The sequence below is a fragment of the Biomphalaria glabrata genome, chromosome 6, assembly GCF_947242115.1.
Source record: "Biomphalaria glabrata chromosome 6, xgBioGlab47.1, whole genome shotgun sequence".
In the NCBI taxonomy this organism is placed as follows: Eukaryota; Metazoa; Mollusca; class Gastropoda; family Planorbidae; genus Biomphalaria; species Biomphalaria glabrata.
The window spans coordinates 7,480,736-7,503,035 of NC_074716.1; the positions used below are offsets into that span (position 1 = coordinate 7,480,736).

Consider the following 22,300-nt stretch of genomic DNA (forward strand, 5'->3'; position numbering starts at 1 on the left):
TAGTAGTGTATACCTTTCATTGCAACGGCACGCTTTAAAAGCCCTCCAAAACGTGCTTTTGACCTGTCCTTTCGATATCACCTTTCACTCCCCCACCCCTTTTCGCTCTATGTCTTATTATTGTAGTAGCACCCCCTTAATTTGTTCTCACTCTGGTGTTGTAACTCTCTCTTACCCAAGAATTCTATTATCGTTGGTTTTTTTTTTTGTTTACATCCTCAACATACAAAAGTATATAGCTATACCTTCATTTCATGTTCATATATGTTTACATACAAAAACACATATTCTGTCAATGTCGGCTTCATATTTAAAAAAATATATCATTTTATACAATGTCTACATAAGCAAGTTTCGCTCAAGGAGAAAAGTACTCACACACACACACACAAATGTTTGAATAGTGCTTCAAACGGAAGGAAGTTTAATCTTGTACTTTTTGATATGTCGGATTAATATAATGCGAATATGCGACATAATGCGAATATGCGACATAATGCGAATATGCGACATAATGCGAATATGCGACATAATGCGAATATGCGACATAATGCGAATATGCGACATAATGCGAATATGCGACGTAATGCGAATATGCGACGTAATGCGAGTATGCGACGTAATGCGAATATGCGACGTAATGCGAATATGCGACATAATGCGAATATGCGACATAATGCGAATATCCGACATAATGCGAATATGCGACATAATGCGAATATGCGACATAATGCGAATATGCGACATAATGCGAATATGCGACATAATGCGAATATGCGACATAATGCGAATAAAGACTCGTTTTGTACTGTTGTTTTAATCGTGAAAGGTGCTTGGTTTCTCTAGGCGTACGGAAAGCAATAATTGTTTAACATTTTCTTATCTTTTCGTCCTCCGCAAGTGGGAGAGTTAGTGATGAGGGAATCAGGGCTTTTGCACTTATAATAGAGATTCCCCAACGGGAAAAAAAATCACTCCTTTCCTAAATCCTTACCATCTAAGTTACGTGAGAATCCCTTTTAAAAAAATATAAAACTAAAGACTAGGTCAACTAGAAGAAATATTCCATCGATTTATTTTAGGCTTAAAATCTTTGGAGTCTATAATCCTACAACTACTATTTGTTATTCAATTCAAAAAACTGACATTTACTTTGACATTGAGTTGAACTAATGCCTCGTATGTTGTAGTCAGTCTATCAAGGGGAAACTTATCTTCACAACTCTTAATGTTAAAAAAAAAAGTCTAGCACATTGATTACACACTTCAAATCGAATGTGTTGCATAGATCTACAAGTAAAACAATCCACAATCAATAAATCAATGTCTCGTCCGTATGTGCCTTTGTAAGCGTACACTTTTTTTTTTTAAACACTTTAATGTTCTTGATTTATGTTGATGTATTGGCATATTGATAACGTCAAATACATTATGATAAGCTCGTAAAGGTCAACTGAAATAACAGAGGGAGACACGCGAACATAATTATGAGACTTTGTGTGGATTCTCGTTTGCTGTATTACACCATGCTGGTTTTAACAAAAATATATTTGTGCTTGCTTTCAAAGAAAAGAAATGATATCGCGTTAGAATGTTATTGGATGACTGCCTGGTCGTGTAGTATGCACCTCGCACTGTTATTTCGTGGCTCCGGGTTTAAATCCTGCCCTTTCCTTCATGTGTTGCCGCACCGGGCATAATATACCCTAGCTACGCCACTGCAATAATGGATCTAAAATTTACAGACAATATTCAGTCTGGTATTTAGTTACTGAGCGCGAAAAGAAAATATTTTTTTTTATTATAGATTACAAACATTATAGTATGGTATTATATGTTTGCAGATACGGAGCTGATATGTCAATCTTCCTACTTCCTACTATAATCTCTATTCGTGTTTGTTTTATTATTATGGACTATTACCATTTTCTTGTAAGTTCCGAGTAGTTGCTGGCCTAGTAACAACTGGATTAAGCTTTTCATTCTGTTATGAGAAGCATTTATAAACAAGCAAAATATAAAAATACTTTAAAAAAAAATCAAACGGGAAGAAATCCACACCTACAATAATATAGAATATAATATAGAAGTTATCCCCCTTTTTTCCATATGAAAAAAAATCACTATCAATAATTGATTAATTGTTTTTTTTTTTTTTTTTTGTTTGGTGCAATAAATCGTTGTTTAAAGTTTCAACGATTGACGATTTGCCAGGGGTCGCCTAAGACCATCGAAAAAATGAATTATTTTTGTCCATTCTTCTATTGCTGTGTGTGTATGCGGAAAGGGGGGGGGGGGTCGCGGCAGAGTGGGTGGTTGTAAAAAGGGGTCGCCGAGCCTAAAAGGTTGAGAACCGCTGGTGCAGGAGAAATAACGTGAACAATTTTCTAAGGGGAATGAGCCACACATTTTTAGCCATATCTGCGAATGCTGAAACATTAATTTTCCTTGTTGGTATCAACGAAAATAACTACTTACCTGTAAATAATTGACAAATTGTTACTTTTTATTGATTCACGTATTGTCTTCGCCAACGAGTAATTGTGCAAAGTTTTAACTTTATCAGAGAATGGATGTGGGAGTCAACGTGTTCCAATCTTTTGCTAGACAGAGTGAGTCGATTTAAGCTTTGTACAAAATATTTACGTTGTTATTCCTGGGCATTGCTTATAACACTCGATTGACAGAATTCTTTAAGCAGTTGGCCTGTAAACGTCACTTTATAACAACGTGGAACAACGTAGAATAATGTAAATGACCTTTGACATTAGGGCGTGTCTTGGGCGAATAATGGTAGGCTACGCCCAACTTTCTACATGCTTTCTTAGATGGACGACGTAAAAAAAAAAGTTCAATCTTATTTTACTTCTGGATTTGAACTCTAGAAACCCTTTAAAAGCTTCACCAATTCACCCCCAACTTCCTAATCCGTGGAGTTGATTAACATTATATATATATATATATATATATATATATATATATATATATCTTATATAATACAGACGTTACTTCAAAAAAGAAGATGATTACGTCCTACGCGTCATGCATTTAGTCATGCATATTAATCAATGACCTAAATTCTGCCAAGTCACTGGTTTTCCTGGCTAGCTCAAGCAACCCATTCCATGCTCTAATAGCACTAGGGAAGAAGGAGTACTTGTACAAATTTGTCCAAACATATGGGGTGAAAGTTGCGCCTTGATCTTTGTGTCTTTTTTTTTTTTTTTATTAAATTTTGTTTTTGTATTTGAAGATTATGGTTCAGTGTTTTATGCATAATTGCTACTTTACTTTTGAGTCAAGAATTAATCACGTGACTTACCCGTGGTGGCGCTGATGGCAAACAAACTGTAAGCTGCTATCCCAGTAAAGAATCTGATGATAGTCATCGCTTGGTAGGACGGTGCCAGGTAAATACCCAGCGAGGAGCCGAACTGGATCAACAGAGTCAGCATTATGGCCTTCTTCCTACCTAAACTGTCGACCAACACAGAATTCGTTTAGCCGTTACTAAGTACAAGCTAGTAGCTCTAAGTTACAGGTAAATTTAAAAAAAAAGGCCTAAACAAAATTAATGAGGCACATTTTTACAATACCTCCATTCCGGTCAAACATTCATTTGTGGACACGGTTCTCGAAAACGGTTCTAACGATTTTCCAAGACAATCTGACAGTTGATGTATATCTTGGGAAAAGAATAAGCATCTCTGGGAAAACTCTAGCTTGACTAATGAGTAATGGCCTTCCGAAACGACTTCTTTATGGGATGCTCTGTGCAGGAAAGAGCTCTCAAGGGGTTGGTGGTCAGAACAAGCGTTACAAAGAGACCCTTAAGAGCTCCCTTAAAGAGTGCGATATTGACATTCTAGGCTGGGAAACACTGGCTCTAAATCGCTCCTCATTGCGTGTAGCCGTTAGTGTCGGGGTCACAAGATTAGAGGCAAGGAGAGTGGCCAGTATAAAAGAACGCAGAGCCAACAAAAAGCTGAGAGAAGGAGCAGACTTTTCTGCAGTCGATCCAACTTACCCATGCCATGTATGTGGCCGGATTTTTAAAGCAAGGATTAGATTTTATAGTCATCTTGGGAAATAAGAAACTTGCTCATCCTCAAACATAAAGGAGAATATATATATATATATTGTAGTAACTCCAGTGGCGGACCGAAAGGGTTAATGTATGTGCGGCCTACTGATACACACGACTCAGGCCAATCACACAGGTCAACGGGTCAACGGCTGTCGATAGACAAGGGACAGTACTGCTAATAACCGCAAGTATGACCTGTGTTGTGGTCATGTGATCAAGAGCCTTCACGGTTGAGAGACAGTGTGTTAAAAAAAGACAGTTGAGTCCAGGACAGCAAAGCAGTAAGGACTTGTGGTACCTTTGAGTCCTCGAAAATGTAGCTGTACGAGCTAGAGAGACTAGTAATGTTTAGTTAGGCAGTTCTGTTAAGTTCAAGAAAACATTTGAATTGATGTAGCCAATTGTGTTGAATTGGCTGTCGATGTATTTGTAATTAAATCGCCACTTTGTTACTTGAAGCTCTTGTTGTCAAGTTCTTGAGTTAGATGTGCTGTTGTGTTGTTAAGTAGTGTTTGCACAAGGCCTGATTGAGAAGATCGTAACAATATATATATATATATATATATATATATATATATATATATATATATATATATATATATATATATATATATATATAAAGTAGAATGTAAGGTCTATGTATGTATGTATGTCCAGATTAGAAATCAAAACCGTTTGACCGATCTTAATAAAAACGTGGCATAAATGTTCCTTTGATCATAGCGAAGACCGTAGCTTATATTTAATGTCACTCCCCTAACAGGTTGACGTTAAAATTAACGAATACCTAAATTTATCTCTTTTTAAGAACGAAACTTTATATATATATATATATATATATATATATATATATATATATATATATATATATATATATATATATATATATATATATATATATATATATATGTATGCAAACTCGACATGAAGCTCTTCAAAATCAACACTAGCAGCTGGGAAAAAGTAATACTGGATAGATCTACATGGAGAGAGAGCATAAAGGAAGGGTCTCGGATTGCAGATGCCATACACTACGGAAGCAGAAAGAAGGACGATAATGCAACGGCGCCTGGTGATCACATAAGCCCAACCTGCGATCGCAGCTGTGTATCAAGGATTGGCCTCTTTAGTGACACAAGAAGTTGCAAAGGGAAAAGATCGTCTCTCGAGACGTAAAATGCCACAGATATATATATATATATATATTCAAAGATCACTGATACACAGAGATGAATGTGCAGACTTACCAATCAGCTATAAACCCCATGAAGATTGCTCCAAACAAAGCTCCACTGAACTGAACCATGTTGCTGTGAGATCTCATGATTGTGTCTTCACACACGATGGAAAACTGAAACAAAATTGTGTTTTTTTAAAGTTTATATGTCAGTCTGTTTGTCTGTCTGATACACATTTTGAACACATTATTTCTCCCATTTCCCACTCTAGGATCAAGTTTAAACTTTGCACAATTGTTCATGTCGATGACAACACGTGAATCAATAAAAAAAATAATCAATTACTTAATCAATTAGTCATAATTATTTTTTGTTTTATATATAAAATGTACTAACTTAAGGGGAGATAAGCCTTGTGTAGAGAATTAGGTCGTTCGCTAACTGTTTTAAACTAACCATAACAACTTCTATTTTTATAAGTACTTGAATAGCTCAGTGGCAAACACGTCGGCCTACCATCATGGAGGCTCGAGTTCAAATTTAGAATCGAGAAAGTTTTTTTTTTAATGGCTTGTAAAAGACAGCACGGAAACCTTCCCCCAGATCCCCCTCCCCCCCATGGGTATGAAAATTGTGCTCAACAAAAAAATTAAAAAAATATAATTCTAATTGCACACATTTACTATTGTTAGTCTATAAAAAAATAATTACATGATTGATTCAAAATAATACTGATGAAATTTCACTCAATATAAAGCGAGGTTATTATTCTTTCAAATGTATTTTGATATTGAACTTATTAGAAGTAGATTTTATTTATCCACTAAGTTGATAGCTGGTTCAGATCTAGTACAGACTCCAATGGACCTCATACACCAATCGTAAACAAACAACATTTAGCCACGTGATTCTCTATCTCTTCTATACAAATGACGTCATTCATACGTTTTTTCCTTCATTATTTTATCAATATGATCACGTGGCTAAATGTTGTTTGTTTACGATTGGTGAATGAGGTCCATTCAACTTCGTAGCGAGAGAAATCAATCTCATTATGGATATTTGGAACTTCGTAACTTAAAGTTCGATATTATTTTCGACTGGAATCACATTGTTTAAAAAATTGTTTTGACGTTTATGACCTTACTAGTCCAGTATTTAAGTATATGGTACCCACCTCTTCAATGGCTGAAAGATCATATTCACTTTTGTCGTATACCCACTCTTTGCACGTTCGGGTGCTCCGTGGCGCAGATGTGTTGCTCCATCGAAACTCATGGGGCGCCGAAAAGTTCACATCAGAATAGATCATACATTCAGAGTAGTCGGATGAGTCGACATCGCTGGGCGGTATCGATATGTTAATCAAGTATTCCTGATAGTCGTTCTGTATCTCATACGTATCATTCGAGTAATTAGGAAGTTTGCATCTGAGTAAAGGAAAAATAAATAGAAAGAAGAAAGGATAAATAAATAATAATAATTAATAACATTAATACTATAACTACTTTATTAGGAGATCAGAATCTTATTGCTATATATGTCTACTTTATTCAAAAGCTTCTTGGTAGTTTTACATAGCCACACATTGTTGGTATCGAGACATGTATTACCTGTGCAAAGGTGTAGCGAGTGTGAATACTGGACTTAGAACTTGCAAGCCACATATCAATGCAGGAAGACAGAGAATAAAATAAACTCGTTTTTGGTACCATCCAAACTCTCCGATGTGTTCTAGTATCTCATCGAATTTCATGATAACTTCAGATAAAAACAATAAGTTCAATAAAACTTAGTAAAATTCCAATGAAACTAGCTTAAACCCCAATGAAACTTGGTAAAAGCCCAAGTAAACTTGGTAAATGTCCAATAAAACTAGCTGAAAGTTCAATGATACTAGCTGGAAATACCAATGAAACTTGGTAAAAGCCCAAGGAAACTTGGTAAAAATCCAACTAAACTTGTAAATATAAAACAAAATCTAGCTGAAAGTCCAATGAAACTTGATAAAAATCCAATGAAACTTGGTAAACTCCAATGAAACTTGGTAAATGTCCAATAAAACTAGCTGTTAGGTCAATGAAACTAGCTGGAGCTCCAATGAAACTTGGTAAAAGCCTAATGAAACTTGGTAAAAACCCAACTAAACTAGTAAATGTAAAAAAAAAAACTAGCTGAAGGTCCAATGACACTTGGTAAAAGTCCGATGACACTAGCTAAATGTTCAATAAAAACAAAGTGGCACCGGCATAAAATAAATGCAGAGATGTAAATGTTGAACAAGATCTATTTCAGTTGCGTGCATGCTTTGAGATAAGGTCCTATTGATGCCTGCTGGTTGGTGCAGATGTTGGCCCATGGACAAACTTGGAATTGTCTTTGTAGTGATGATTCTGCAGATGTGGATTGTAGCGCCTCCTGGGGGCAATTGTAAAAATGCTGATACTATTCGACGCTTGATCATACATTGATGATTTGAAGTCAAAGTCACTTGTCAAACAATAGTCAATATAAAGTTTAAATGTTCTTTTGGTTCATCGATTTCCAAGCATCAACAGAGCTAGAAATTAGACAAAAAAAAAAGGAAAATTTAATGAATTTGTGAAATAAATGTAAACAGTTCCAAATATAAATGTTCCAAAATATATTCAAGTAATTAAGTGTGACTAAATCGGTATCGACAAAATATAGCCAACAAAATAGTGCTGACAAAATAGCACCGACATTAAAGCGCCGACAAAATAGTGCTGACAAAATAGCACCGAAATAAAGCGCCGACAAAGTAGCGGAAGACAAAATAGCGCAGACTTATTTATTGATATAAAATGAGTACCGGATTTTAGTAAGTGATGGCCATGGTCATGATTTTTTTTATGTGTTGAGGCCCTTACCCTTTTTAAGTGTATTATTGGTAGATCTAAAAGTATGTCGTATTTGTGAGCATTTCGATACATTAATAGGAGAAAGTATCTCCAACTTAACAGATACAATTGTAAATCAAACACAACAGTAGTAAATTAAGTCACACAGTTGTAAATCAAGGACACACAATAGTAAATCAAGGCCACAAAATTGTAAATCAAGCCACGAGATTAAAATTAAACCACACAGTTGTATATGAAGCCACATAATGATATCTTCCGACGGTTTAAATGCGCATAAACCACGAAGCATTTATAGGCTGCGAAAGCTAGTACCTCGGATCACTCGGGCCACCGAGATCTTCAACAAAAGCACAAGGAGAGGAAGGAACTAAATGAATTGTAGTCACTTTGTAGATTTACATTTTTATTCCAATTTTTAAAGCCATTCAGCTTTTCTTGATACGATTTGCGCTGAAACTACACAAAAACGGCTATTTTTTTTCCTTTTTTTTATTATTCTTCTAACAAGAAGCAAACTGAATGTAACGTCATATTCCATGGGTTCTTTTTAGACGATCTTACACAGCCTTCTATAGCTTTATTTAGCACTATTTAGCCGTATTTAGCATTATTTTACCTCGTTAAGTGTTATTTTGCTTTTCTTTTTTCCCATTTGTTAGCATTTTTTATCAGGCGCGGTAAAGCGCTTGGCTTCCAAACCGGGGACCGGGGTTCGAATCCTGGCGAAGACTGGGAATTTTAATTTCGGGATCTTCGGGCGCCTCTGAGTCCACCCAGCTCTAACGGGTACCTGACATTAGTTAGGGAAAAGGTCGTTGTGCTGGCCACATGACACCCTTGTTAACCGTAGGCCACAGAAACAGATGACCTTTACATCATCTGCCCTATAGACCACAATGTCTGAAAGGGGGAACTTTACTTTACTAGCATTTTGTAGCCTTGCTAATCAAATGTCGTTCTTTACAAGAACTTCCACCACGGACAATAAAAATAATTATTTGTATCATTATGATTTTACCGTTTAACATTTTTAGCTTCGTTTAGCATTATTTAGCTCTTTGTAGCATTGCTTAGCTTTCTTAGCATAATTACCCTTGCCTAGCATTGTTTAGATTTGCTAACATTTGAAACTGTGAGAACAAAACTGGAACATGAACCCGTCACAAACAGACGAGCATCAAACGTGTTCAATTGTTCGATGGCTACCTTCTTTTGCGCATGTACTCTATGGTGTTGTTAAAAAATATATCAGTATGCAAAGAGTGTAGCTCTATCCAAAATTCACGCATACAAGAAGGTAGCTCTATTATCGTAATTATAAAAAAATTGTATCTATATATGGGAGACAACTCTAGCACGTCAACCTAGATACGTAATCTTGCTATGTAGACTGGAATATAAACTAGGTTAGCACAAGGATAATGAAGTATAAACTTACATGGCCAACATTGCATTGAGATGTTAGTGCGTAGTAAAACATAATTTAACCCGGTGTGGGGGAAAAAAAGCGACATGTGTACTTTAAAATGGTAAACAAACACGTGCTCTGAGCTATAAATAGGTCAAGGTAGGCAACTATGCCAGCAAGCAAAGATAACTTAATTTTGTTATTAACTAAAGGGGCTGGTTCTTTGTTAATTATTGGAGTTAATTGTTGTGAACAATTTTTTTAAAAAATTCACATGTGTATTGAACACAGAATATGTTATAACAATAGCATTTGCCCACAGCTTTTGCAATTTGACTCACATAAATCAATCAATTGAATGTTTGAGGAATGAGCTGATAGGATCCCAAGGTATAGTTACCGGCTGATAGGATCCTCAGGTAGGATTACCAGACACCTAAACGGCTATGTCAAAGTAAAACTGATGAAGAAACTTTATAAAAGGAGGAGGAGACAATACATAAATAAAAACTAGACAAATGATGAAACATGTTAGTGAACTTATCTACCATTCTGATCCATTTCCTTATGGCCGGCGGCTAAGGGTGTAATGTGACCAGCACAACAATCAGACACCTTTACTCCCCTGACACATGACAGGCACCTATTAGTGTATGGCGTCCTAAAAATTTGTCTTCATCGGTCCTCGAACTTGACACCCCCTTGGTTCGGAAGCCAAGCGCTTTTCTTCTCGGCCATCACGCCCCATAGAGCACTTGGCTATATAAAGGATAATTTTCAGATGAAATTCATCATCAGCGCAAACATCTTTCTGGAAAAGCACGCAAATATTCTTGACATTGTACAATGTGAACAAAATGCCTATGACTAAGTCAATATATATGCTGAATATTTCTCATTTGTGTATACTGTGCTTTGATAAGCAGAAATCCTCTTTCAACATATTATGTATTATGCCCGGGAAAAACAAAAACATAAATAAATAAATAAATAATTAGATTTTGAGAAACTCAAAGTAACAGGTTTCTTTTAAGAAAACCTTGAATATAAAAACATCTGTTCAGAAAGGAAGTAGCTATAAAACAAAAGAGCGTGGCCCCTTTCTTCTATTTACAACTGAGTATGTCTGCTTTAAATGTCTATAGTTTGACTAGATAGGCTTTTTTCTAAGTAATAATGTAACATTACGTCTCAATCTGTACTTTTAATATTATTTTTTTTAATTGCTTTTATATAGTGCTCTAGAAGTTAATGCATACAAGAAAGGACGGAGAGCCTATATATACAGGCACCCAAATATTGCTTCCGCATAAACTTGGATAAACATAAAATTGTGTGAGTGGAATATAAGGCAAAAGGTGCCCCCGTCAGACTTGGCGAGTCAGAGCTTGAATAATTGGACAAGTTCACATGCATAGCATTATAGCGAATGATGGGAAGGGATGTCGTCTGCAAACATTGAGAAAAGACTAAATGTGGCTCAGCCAAAATGACAAAGAAACATGTTAGGAGTCCTTTACAGAGATCGGGTCTCAAACAAGGAAATCCTATGCTGGACTCGACCACTTAATCCGAGAATTTCAATGAAATTGATGCCAATACGAGGAAAGCGCAAACAGGGACGTCGTCGTGTAACTTGGTGCCACAATTTCAATGAAGACCTCAGAGCAGTGGACACCAGATGGGAAGAGACTTGAGACGATGCCAGTGACAGAACTTTATGGAGACAGCTTGCAGCCCAATGCACCGAATGGCGCGGGCGAATCTAAGTCTTCATGCTCGGGGTGCTATCTCTTTTGTGAATCAGCTTCGAGAGGGGGGGGGGTAACTGGGAAGTTTCCGTGCTGCCTTAAGGCGCTGAGCAAAAACAACTCGAGTCGGGATTCAAACTCCAGCCCTTTCGTTAGGTGGTTAAGACGTGACCAAACGGTCCCACATTTAGATGCTTTGACTCCTTCCGGTGTTCGAAATGTCGAGATTAATGTTAAAAAATCTTCTAATGTTACTAACGATACAAAGGAACTTAATTGCAATTTTCAATGCTCATTATTAATCATTATTTTTAACCTGATTTTCTTAGCACCAAAGTTTAAGGAGATGGTCCAGACCACCGAGAATTTAAAAGTGTTAGTAGCTGGTCTAATGTTTGAAAGCTATGTCTAGCTGGTCCAAAGTTTGAAAGCTAGTAGCTGGTCTAAAGTTTGAAAGCTATGTCTAGCTGGTCTAAAATTTGAAAGCTATGTCTAGCTGGTCTAAAATTTGAAAGCTATGTCTGATAGAACGTTTATGGGCCGGCGGTTGTAAACGTATATCAGCCCTATGTTATAAATTCCTCAATGATACTAAGAAATTATGTTATATTGCTAGCTTCTTCTGGAAATAAAAGGCAGATGACTAGTCTTATCGACGTTTTAACTCTTTCTCTCCGTAATTATTTACCACATTCTGGTGGAATCAACGTTGGTATCGTCTGTTAGGAGAGAAAGAGTTAAAGCAATCTTGAATAAATATTTCCCGTAGTACTGACTGTACATATCGTCACTAAGAACTGCATAATCGATTTTTACATAACCCATTTCACCATACGACAGAAATGTGTGTAGAAAATTTTGAACTTAGTTCTAGATACATATTTTGTTTAAAGGCAAAGATCATAAACTTACAGTTCATTAGACTTTCAACTTTGAACTCACTTGTGAGCCAATTGTGTTTATTAGGTCAAGGTCAAGGTTAGGTTTAGTTTTAAAGCATCTCGTCTTACTGTGATAGCTAGCAGACCTGAGCACAGACAAGTTTTAGTCCATTTGTTTCTAGTGCCAAGGGCATCGTGAAGGGCATCATGAAGGGCATATTACAAATTCCGAATGTAAAAAGCCGAGCATTTCACCACCTGGATACTAGATCGAAACTTTTGTGCTCAAAGGTGCAATGGGGTTCCACTGCACATTGTATTGTCAACAAGGTTTTGATATGTTCACTTAATACTTGTACTAAACAAAAAAAAAAGTAAAGCTCCCCCTTTATATCTATAGGATCTATAGGACTGATGATATTAAGGTCACTTGTTTCTTTGGCCAACGGTTAACCAGCAGGGTGTCATGTGACCAGCACAACGACCAACCGGCTTTACTTTCCCCAAATAAAGTCAGGTACCCATTAGAGTTGGGTGCCCTAAAAAATCCCGAAATTTAAAAATCCCAGTCTTCACCGAGATTTGAACCCAGGACCCCAAGTTTTGGAAACCAAGCGCTTAACCACTCAGCCCCCCCCCCCCCGTTCTAAACAATGTTTGGATATATGTTCACTTAATACTTGGACAAACTATCCGTGGTGTCACACACAGGTCACAGCACGCACGTCATTAATCCCCGTGTTGTCAGACCATGTTATTGCACCCTGCCAGCTATAACCTTCGTGCTGGCACACACAGGTCAATGGACCAGAAAACATATGCCACTGCGGTGTCACGCAAATTAATGCAACCAGCACAATGAAAAAGTTGAAATTGAAAAGATGACACAACAGAATGGTATTTAGCGAAACAAAAATAGTTTTAATATAAAAGAGCGATCTATAAAAGATAGAAAATAAAGAAGACATAAGAACTAGATATTGGAAATTGTTTGCAATTAAATATTATTTGAGATCTGTTTTTACATTTAAACATATTAAGACAAAAAAATTGATTTACTTACAAGCCGACACGCGGAGTAGCATACGCTCCCCCCCCCCTCTTTTTTATTTGAGCCTCGCTTTCAGTCGTCGCGAAAGTTACGTGGGATAACTCTAGTCCGACTTGCAGAAATAAAAGAGCTCTTTTTCCATGACTTTTTCATTGTAACCCTGCCTTAGATTTACAACACTAGGTTCCCTGACATCTCATCATACGTGACATTTCATCATTGCAACATTTCATCACCCTAACATTTCATCATTGCATAAAGTGAATTTTGCAAACATAAGTACATGTAGGTGTAATTAAGTAATTAACATACTGAGCAAGTTAACCCTAACCCTAAATGATGAATTGTTCTAATGATGAATTATTGCAATGATGAAATGTCTCGTATGATGAGGTGTCTGGTCACCGTACAGATGTACCTGCGTTGTATGTGGAAGGGAATGTCTCTCCAGAATAAAGCTCTACATTCAGACGAAATAAAGGGACTCCACGAAATGAACCATTGTCTATCCACGACTGGGGGAGCCCAATGACTATTCAGAAATTAAATTGGATTGGGCAGCAGGAAATAAAGACAAGCGCCTGTCGTAGTAATCTGACTAGAGAGCTGTTCAGCGAGTAACAGCATACTTTCCGTAAGGGTCGTTGGATTTTGTAAATAGATTCAAACATCTTTTAAAGCTGCAGAATCCATGCAAGATTCCCCACAATGTTGGTAACTTCTTCCTAGTTTAATTATACTTATCTTATCTTATATAATACAGACGTTACTTCAAAAAAGAAGATGATTACGTCCTACGTGTCATGCATTCGGACATGCATATTAACCAATGACTTAAATTCTGCCAAGTCATTTGTTTTCCAGCTAGCTCAGGCAACCCATTCCATGCTCTAATAGCACTAGGGAAGAAGAAGTATTTGTACAAATTTGTCCTAGCATATGGGATGAGGAATTTGTCTTTATCTTTGTGTCTTTCTGAGTATTATTTTATTAAATTTTGTTTTTGTATTTGAAGATTATGGTTCAGTGTTTTATGTATAATTGCTACTTTACTTTTGAGCCTTCTGTCCTGAAGGCTTTCTAAATTGAGTGATTTTACTAAAGGTGTTACTCTAGTCAAATGTGAATATTCGTTTGTTATGAATCTCACTGCTCTATTTTGTGTCTGTTCCAGTTTCTTAATGTTTTCTTGAGTTGAGGGGTCCCAAACAGAGGATGCATATTCTATTATTGGCCTAACCAAGGTTATACATATATACTGAAATGTTTCAGACATGGGTGTACTTCTATAAATAGCAAGCTTTATGGTGAATCCGGTGTAAAGAATACGGAAGTATTGATAAGCGAAGAACAAGCAGGTTTCCGAAGAGGCAGATCATGTACAGAGCAGATTTTCGTTTTACGAAATATCATAGAACAAAGTCTTGAGTACCAACAACGGCTAACGATCAGTTTTGTGGACTTCAAAAAAGCGTTTGATAGTGTCCACCGAGAATCACTATGGAAAATAGTTAGAGAATACGGTATCCCAGAAAAATTCGTCCAGATCCTACGACACCTTTACAGTCAGTCTAGTTGCTGCATTAAAACAGAAGAGGTAACAACAGAGTTTTTTACAATCGAGACAGGTGTGAGACAGGGGTGCATCTTATCTCCCTTCCTTTTCCTCCTAGCCATCGACTACATAATGAGGAGAGCAATGAACCAGACTGCCATTGGTATTCCATGGCATGAACAACTCCGATTGATGGACTTGGACTTTGCTGATGATGTTGCACTACTCGGGGCTACAAATAAATACATTCAAGAAATGACGGAGAGCCTAGACAGAGAGGCACCCAAAATTGGCCTCCGCATAAACTTGGATAAGACTAAAATTATGCGAGTTGGATATAAGGCAAAGGGTGTTCCCGTCAGACTTGGCGAGTCAAAGCTTGAAGAGCTGAACAAGTTCACGTACCTTGGCAGCATCATAACAAATGATGGAGATGCTTACCATGATGTAGCATGTCGAATAGGAAAGGCAGGGAGCATTTTCCAAAGGCTGCAGCCTATTTGGACTAGCCAAGCCATTGGACTCGAGACAAAAATACACCTTCTCAACACAATCGTCATTCCAACTGCTACATATGCATGTGAGACGTGGAAGTCATCTGTCAAAATTGAGAAAAGACTAAATGTGGCTCAACAGAGATGGCTGAGACGGATTTTGGGAGTCAGTTACACAGACCGGATCTCAAACAAGGAAATCCTATGCCGAACTGGGAGTCAAACACTTAGTGAGGTTGTGACTGAGCGTCGCATGAGGTTTGCGGGACATGTTCTACGTCAAAATGAATTACGCACACCAAGAGTTGCGATAACATGGAAGCCAAAACGAGGAAAGCGCAAACAGGGACGTCCTCGTATTACCTGGCGACACACCTTCATGGAGGACCTCAAAACAGTGGACACCAGGTGGGAGGAGGCTTCAGATATTGCCAGTGACAGATCATTATGGAGACAGCTTGCCGCCCAATGCGCCGAACGGCGCGGGAGGACCTAAGTCTAAGTCTAAGATAAGCGAAGTAGTTTAGTAAACCATATAATACTCTTTTTGTGGTTTTCAGCACCGCAGAATCGCTAAGCTCTTCTTTCCCTTGTAGCATTTTTAGTTGGTCAGTGATCATAATAGAAACATACAAGCTGGATATCAACTGCGGCCTGCGGGCCTTAGTTTGGCTATTACTGATCTACTGGTTTGAATTTAGATCTATGTTAAACATGTAGAATATTCCTTTCAGATTTTTTTTATTTGACCAAGAAAATATAAGTAGAGTGTAAAAATGGGCTTACTCGTCCACCGACATATTTATATCGATATCAATATCATATAATAATGCGAAAACAGGTGCACCCGATTTGTTTTTTAAAGTTTTGTTTTTTAATAGAGATACATTTAGGTACTTTTTGTTTATAATAAAGGCCCTCAGGTTGTGGTAGAGACATTAAACATACACTACGGTCTCCTCCTTGATCTACAGAACATTTATGCCAAGTGTTATCAAGATTGGTCAACCAGTTTTGATTTCCATGCGGCACATACATACGCGGCGATACGCCTTACTTTCTGCTTTATATATTAGATATATGGCGATTGCCATTGTTGCTTTTTTTGTTGTTGTTGTTTTGTCAATTGCAAAATTTCTCCCAATCTTCATTAGCGCAATTTCTAATTTTTTTCTTTAGATTCCAATATTTCGCCATGACATTTTTTCATATCACTTTCTCTTCTTTTCCTCCTTTTTTTTCCTCTGTTACTTTAGTCTATTTATTGCTTAAAAATGCAAAGAATGATCTTATAAATCAAAGTTTAAGTAAAGAACAGAGCAATGTAATTATCTCTTAGTTTGAAAATCCCAGAGACTACACTTTTAGTTTCCTACTGTTGTTTTCCTCTGACCCCACAAGCTGCCTCTGATAAAACCAAGGTTTGTTTATTGAAACCAAAATTTGATATGAACATTCTTGTTTGGATAAATTTGACCGGATAAGATACAGATCTACACTCATAATCAATCACTAAAGTTCGATGTACCTGAACGACTAGAATGTTCGAACGATTGACAAATCAAACTGATAAATCTTGATAAGCTTACAGAGTTATGTGTACATTAAATAGATTTACAACGGACATCATTCAGTGACATTGTCCTTATCACTACTTCAATAAGTACATTTGTTTTGTTTGTTAACATAGCCCTTCTATTTGAAAATAGAAGCCCTGATTAATAGGACTGGTCTGCATTTGTTTTCGCTTCATTCTACAGTAATAAATATTTTATTTAAATTACCCACGACCATTTTTTTTATCTTAAAAGAAAAAAGAAATAAAGAGGGTAGGGGAAGGAAGGTCTATAGAGCCAAAGATACTAGAGAATCATTTATGTTGTATTGTATAGTTTGTTTCTAGTGTATGTCATTATTTGACCCTTTTTTGCTAGCATTATTTATCCCTTTATATCATTTTGAATAATTATTTAACACTATTTAGACATTTTCAGCATTGTAAAGCATTATTTAGCCTTATTTAACCCTTTTTAGCATTTCAAATATTATTTAACCATTTTTAACATTTGAAAGCATTGCTTTGAATTATTCAGCTTTGTTTAATATTATTTTGATTTGCTACAACAAACCAGTACCAAAGAAAGCTTAGACAAACTGAGGTGTACATTTTTTAAAGGGATATCACTTCCGGGGACATAGTTATTTCTCTTTTTCCTATTCAGCCTGCAGGCCCCCGTAGAATCAAACACTTTGCATACCTTAAAATCCGGGCAAAGCAATGAAATATTCCTCGAAATTTATTGTATGTTTTCTTCTTGAGTAGCGTCCCTTTACAATCAATACAGTTTAAACTCTTAGCAGCGTTTCCTATTTCACGCTTAATATTTTACTATAACTTATTTGGAAAGGTTATTTCTAGTATAAAACAACAATCCCTCAAGGTTTGATTTTTATATTCACTTGACTTAGTTTTGTGTTCTCTCTTAAATGCTTGTACACACATACACACGCACACATATTTATACATTATACACACACACAGGCACACAAACACACACACACACAGGCACACAAACACACACACAGGCACACAAACACACACACACACACAGGCACACAAACACACACACAGGCACACAAACACAAACACACACACAGGCACACACACGCACGCACACGCACGCACGCACACACACACACAGACACAGACAAAAGCACTTCAGACTTAGACAATAAAACAGTTAATCGATGTACGTAACACCCTTGCGTGTCTTATAATAAATCTACCGCAGACGAACGCGGAGAGAGACTAAGTTGTGGAACGTATTTAAGACTAAAAGAACAATCGCACTACTTGTCTCTCTTGTCATTACAATCATAAGCTTGGAGGAACTGTGCGTTGGTCAACACAAGGGACATGAAGATTCTCTCAACTGCTCCCTCAAAGAATGCGTAATAGAGACCTAAAACGTGGCAACGAGCTATTGGTCTAAACCGCCCATAGGTTATGACGTTGCAGGTCAGTGTTTAGGCCTTCTATAAGGATTGGTCTCGAACAGACGAAACTTTATTTGTTTCTTGAATGTCATCGGCCACGAAGAAGTATCTTTATAAAATATTGTTCAGGGCGCAAGCTTTTATGAAGCAAAGAACTAGAGAGCAACCATCACAGCCATAAAATAAATAAATCCAGGTATTCATCGATACCTGCCTCGCCAAATGAAGAACTGTGATCAAGAACAAAGAAGCTGCCCATTGAAGTAGATACCATTCAGTGACGCTCGAGATGGGTAGGTCACATACCGTTGCATCCAACATAACAAGGCAAGCCCTAGCTTGGAAAACGTCCCCGCCCCCCCCCCCTTCCCAAGGAAAGAGGAAGCAAGGACAGTCAATGAATACATAGCGTCGGGATTTAAAAGCAGACGGATAAGCAGACGGCCAAGACGTGGAGGCAGTTGGAGAGACTCGCCCAGAACAGAGAACGCCTGAAGAAGCTGGTTGGTGGCGTGTGCCCCAGACGTGATCACAGGTCGAGATGTGATGAAAATGCAAACACTATTTCACAAATGAAACGACCATTCCTCATGATTTAGATACTCTTAGAATAGACATAGACGTGGGTTTAATGGTTTATAAACCTATTGTTTCTATATCTTGTATGAATAGACGTGGGTTTAATGGTTTATAAACCTATTGTTTCTATATCTTGTATAGACGGGTTTAATGGTTTATAAACCTATTGTTTCTATATCTTGTATGAATAGACGTGGGTTCAATGGTTTATAAAGCCTATTGTTTCTATATATTGTATGAATAGACGTGGCTTTATAAAGCCTATTGTTTCTATATATTGTATGAATAGACGTGGCTTTATAAAGCCTATTGTTTCTATATCTTGTATGAATAGACGTGGGTTCAATGGTTTATAAGCCTATTGTTTCTATATATTGTATGAATAGACGTGGCTTTATAAGCCTATTGTTTCTATATATTGTATGAATAGACGTGGCTTTATAAGCCTATTGTTTCTATATCTTGTATGAATAGACGTGGCTTTATAAAGCCTATTGTTTCTATATATTGTATGAATAGACGTGGCTTTATAAGCCTATTGTTTCTATATCTTGTATGAATAGACGTGGCTTTATAAGCCTATTGTTTCTATATATTGTATGAATAGACGTGGCTTTATAAGCCTATTGTTTCTATATATTGTATGAATAGACGTGGCTTTAAAAGCCTATTGTTTCTATATATTGTATGAATAGACGTGGGTTTATAAAGCCTATTGTTTCTATATCTTGTATGAATAGACGTGGCTTTATAAGCCTATTGTTTCTATATCTTGTATGAATAGACGTGGCTTTATAAGCCTATTGTTTCTATATATTGTATGAATAGACGTGGGTTTTGTTTCTATATCTTATATGAAGATGAACACAACAAACAATCAGTGTCTTCAAAGATAAGATGTATAACGTGTTATGGGTCTTCTAGTATTTACAAAGACTAAATCAACTCACTCCATCTGTCTGTCTGTCTGTCTGTCTGTCTGATACATATTTTTTTACACATTATTTCTCCCATTTTCCGTTCTTGGATGAAGTTGAAACTTTGCAAAATTATTCATTGTCCCTAAAAAACAACAACACCGGAATAAATAAAAAAAATTAGCCAATTAATTAATTAATTAATGGTAATTTATTAATTTTGTATGAAGAAAAAAGGGGAACACATCTTTCAATATTGAGACAGAATTTCTGTAAATGTACAGTTCTTTCCCTCATATAAGCTTTGTTTTTTTTAAAGTATTATTTACTTTATTTGCTTGTTTGATAGTTTGTTTGGTCTTGTTTTTCAAACAAAAGCTTAAAACAAATGAAACATCTTCAAAAGTAAGTCGCTAAATAAAGTGCGCCATTTTCTATCTTGTCCCCAGATATGTCGCCTGTGTCTCCAGGTCAGTTTCTGCGATATGAGCAGACGTCAACTGAGTTCACTGCGCATTAACTGATGCAAATAACATACTTAAAGATTAGCAGCCCTTTCTTTAGGCGCTAACTTCAGTCAAGTTGCTTGAACCCATGAGACATTAATCAACGCCAGGTCATCAGAAAAACTAGATCTAGATTATACGTCGTATGCTGAACTAATTCCACAGTGCCGTCTGACAATTTTACTTGGAAAGCGAATACGGTCGTTGAGAAATTTGGATATTAACTCAAACTTATGAAAATGTTAAAGTAGCGAGTCTAAAGAAAGTGTCCTTAACACGTTGGGATATGTAGCACCAGTGGTGTAGCTAGGGTGGGTGATGGGGAGAATTTGAAAATCCCCCGGGGCCCCACATGAGGGTGGCCCCCAAACGAGTGTTCGAAATTTTTTGTTACATCAAATATTAAATATTACGACATTATCTCACGTCATGATGTCAAATGTCAAAATGCAGGGTCCCCCCCAAAGAAGTTAAGCCCCCCGGGCCCCCAAATAATGGCAAATCTCTAGCTATGCCACTGTGTAGCACTGTCGCATCTCTAAGAATTAATGGTCAAGGTGAAATTTAAAGCTATCCTATAAATTATTCAAAAGTCTAAGTTGAATGTGGCAGCGTGGACTAAACCGCTAGGCTACCTCACAAGAGATCTCAAGATCGAATCTCGATGTAGATCTGGCATTTGAATGTTTTGGCATTACGTAAACGTTTTGCCAGATAAGAGACCGCTTAACAAAAAAGATTGACCCAGAGCGCGTGGAATATGTTATGGTGTGAAAGTTACGTTATCAAGAAACTACTCTGAATATATAAATATAATAATAATAGTGGCAATGTCTTCGATTCAGAAGATTAAGGATGAGCTTTTTTTTTTATTTTATTTTACCTTTATGCAAAGATTTTCTTTCTTTCTGGAAATAAAATGTCTATTCTGTCAACTACTTCGGAGCTCAATGGAACTCATTCACCAATCGTAAACAAACAACATTTAGCCACGTGATTCTCTATATCTTCTATACAAAATATTTAATCCATAAAGGTTGTCATGTGATACGTTTTTTTTTTTCATTGTTTTATCAATATTATCACGTGGCTAAATGTTTGTTTACGATTGGAGAATGAGGTCCATTGTCAACAACTAATCGAGCAGACGTGACCTACATTTTTCAAAGACCTAGTCTTAGTTGCTCCCATCGTAAAACGGAAATATAACAGCATGACAGTACTTACCTTTTTTTTATACTGGACAATGAAATATTTTATTATCTACACACATGCAGCTATACTTTATCCAACGGACCAGGCTGTTTAGCTTTGACTGACACATTGTCCATGTAAACCATTGCACTGCTTACTTGACATTCACTTTTTTTTCTCTCTCTCTCTTCATATATGACCTAGTTTGTCTTAAACTCAACGGTGCGTAACAACAGTAAATAAAGTACATCAGTCAACTCAGCGGTCACTCAACTTCTAGGACACAGTCACCGTTGATCTTATTTACCCCCCCCCCCCCAACCGGTTACGTCAGGACTCCAAGAACGTTAAAACTTTCGCCAATAGTTTTATTTTTTTATTTTTCTGTCTTGGCGTGGCTGCTGGAACATTGACTAAGTGAAATTTAAATGTTCTGTCAAAATGACTTCAATCCGTTGTATGAATCTCAAGTTCATTTCAATCTTAAGGTACACAATTGAAGTTGCATAAAGAAACATATTGTGTTTATAAAAAAAAAAAAGATACCTGAGATGCCTAAAAATACAGAGGTACGACAAAGTAGAAAACACCAAACTGTGGGAGATGAGTGGACTGAAAAATATAGAAGTGCAGATCTTAGAGAGGAAGCGGAGATGGATTGGTCACACCTTTAGAAAAGATACCAACAACAGAGCTAGACAGGCCTTAGACTGGAACCCCCAGGGAACAAGACGTAGAGGAAGACAAAAAAAGAACATGGCGACGCAGCATACTAGAGGACCGGAAAGAGCTGGTAACCAGGGTAGCCATAAAAAAA

The 22,300-nt window shown here is 36.9% G+C and overlaps 1 protein-coding gene across 3 annotated transcripts in view; it reads right to left on the reverse strand.

Annotated features, from left to right (window-relative positions):
- Nucleotides 1-22,300, reverse strand: part of LOC106070548 (organic cation transporter protein-like) — a 39,682-nt gene that overhangs the window by 11,178 nt on the left and 6,204 nt on the right. The window contains exons 1-5 of one of the 3 annotated variants that reach the window (XM_056033459.1): nt 21,517-21,769; nt 6,879-7,825; nt 6,443-6,695; nt 5,335-5,438; nt 3,323-3,477 (exon numbers count right to left, since the gene is read on the reverse strand). In XM_056033459.1, coding sequence (XP_055889434.1) covers nt 3,323-3,477; nt 5,335-5,438; nt 6,443-6,695; nt 6,879-7,021 — 655 coding nt within the window. In that variant the 5' untranslated portion in view covers nt 7,022-7,825; nt 21,517-21,769. Of the gene's footprint in view, nt 1-3,322; nt 3,478-5,334; nt 5,439-6,442; nt 6,696-6,878; nt 7,826-17,548; nt 17,703-21,516; nt 21,770-22,300 lie in introns of those variants that run through there. The other 2 variants (XM_056033460.1, XM_056033458.1) reach the window with 2 other exon arrangements.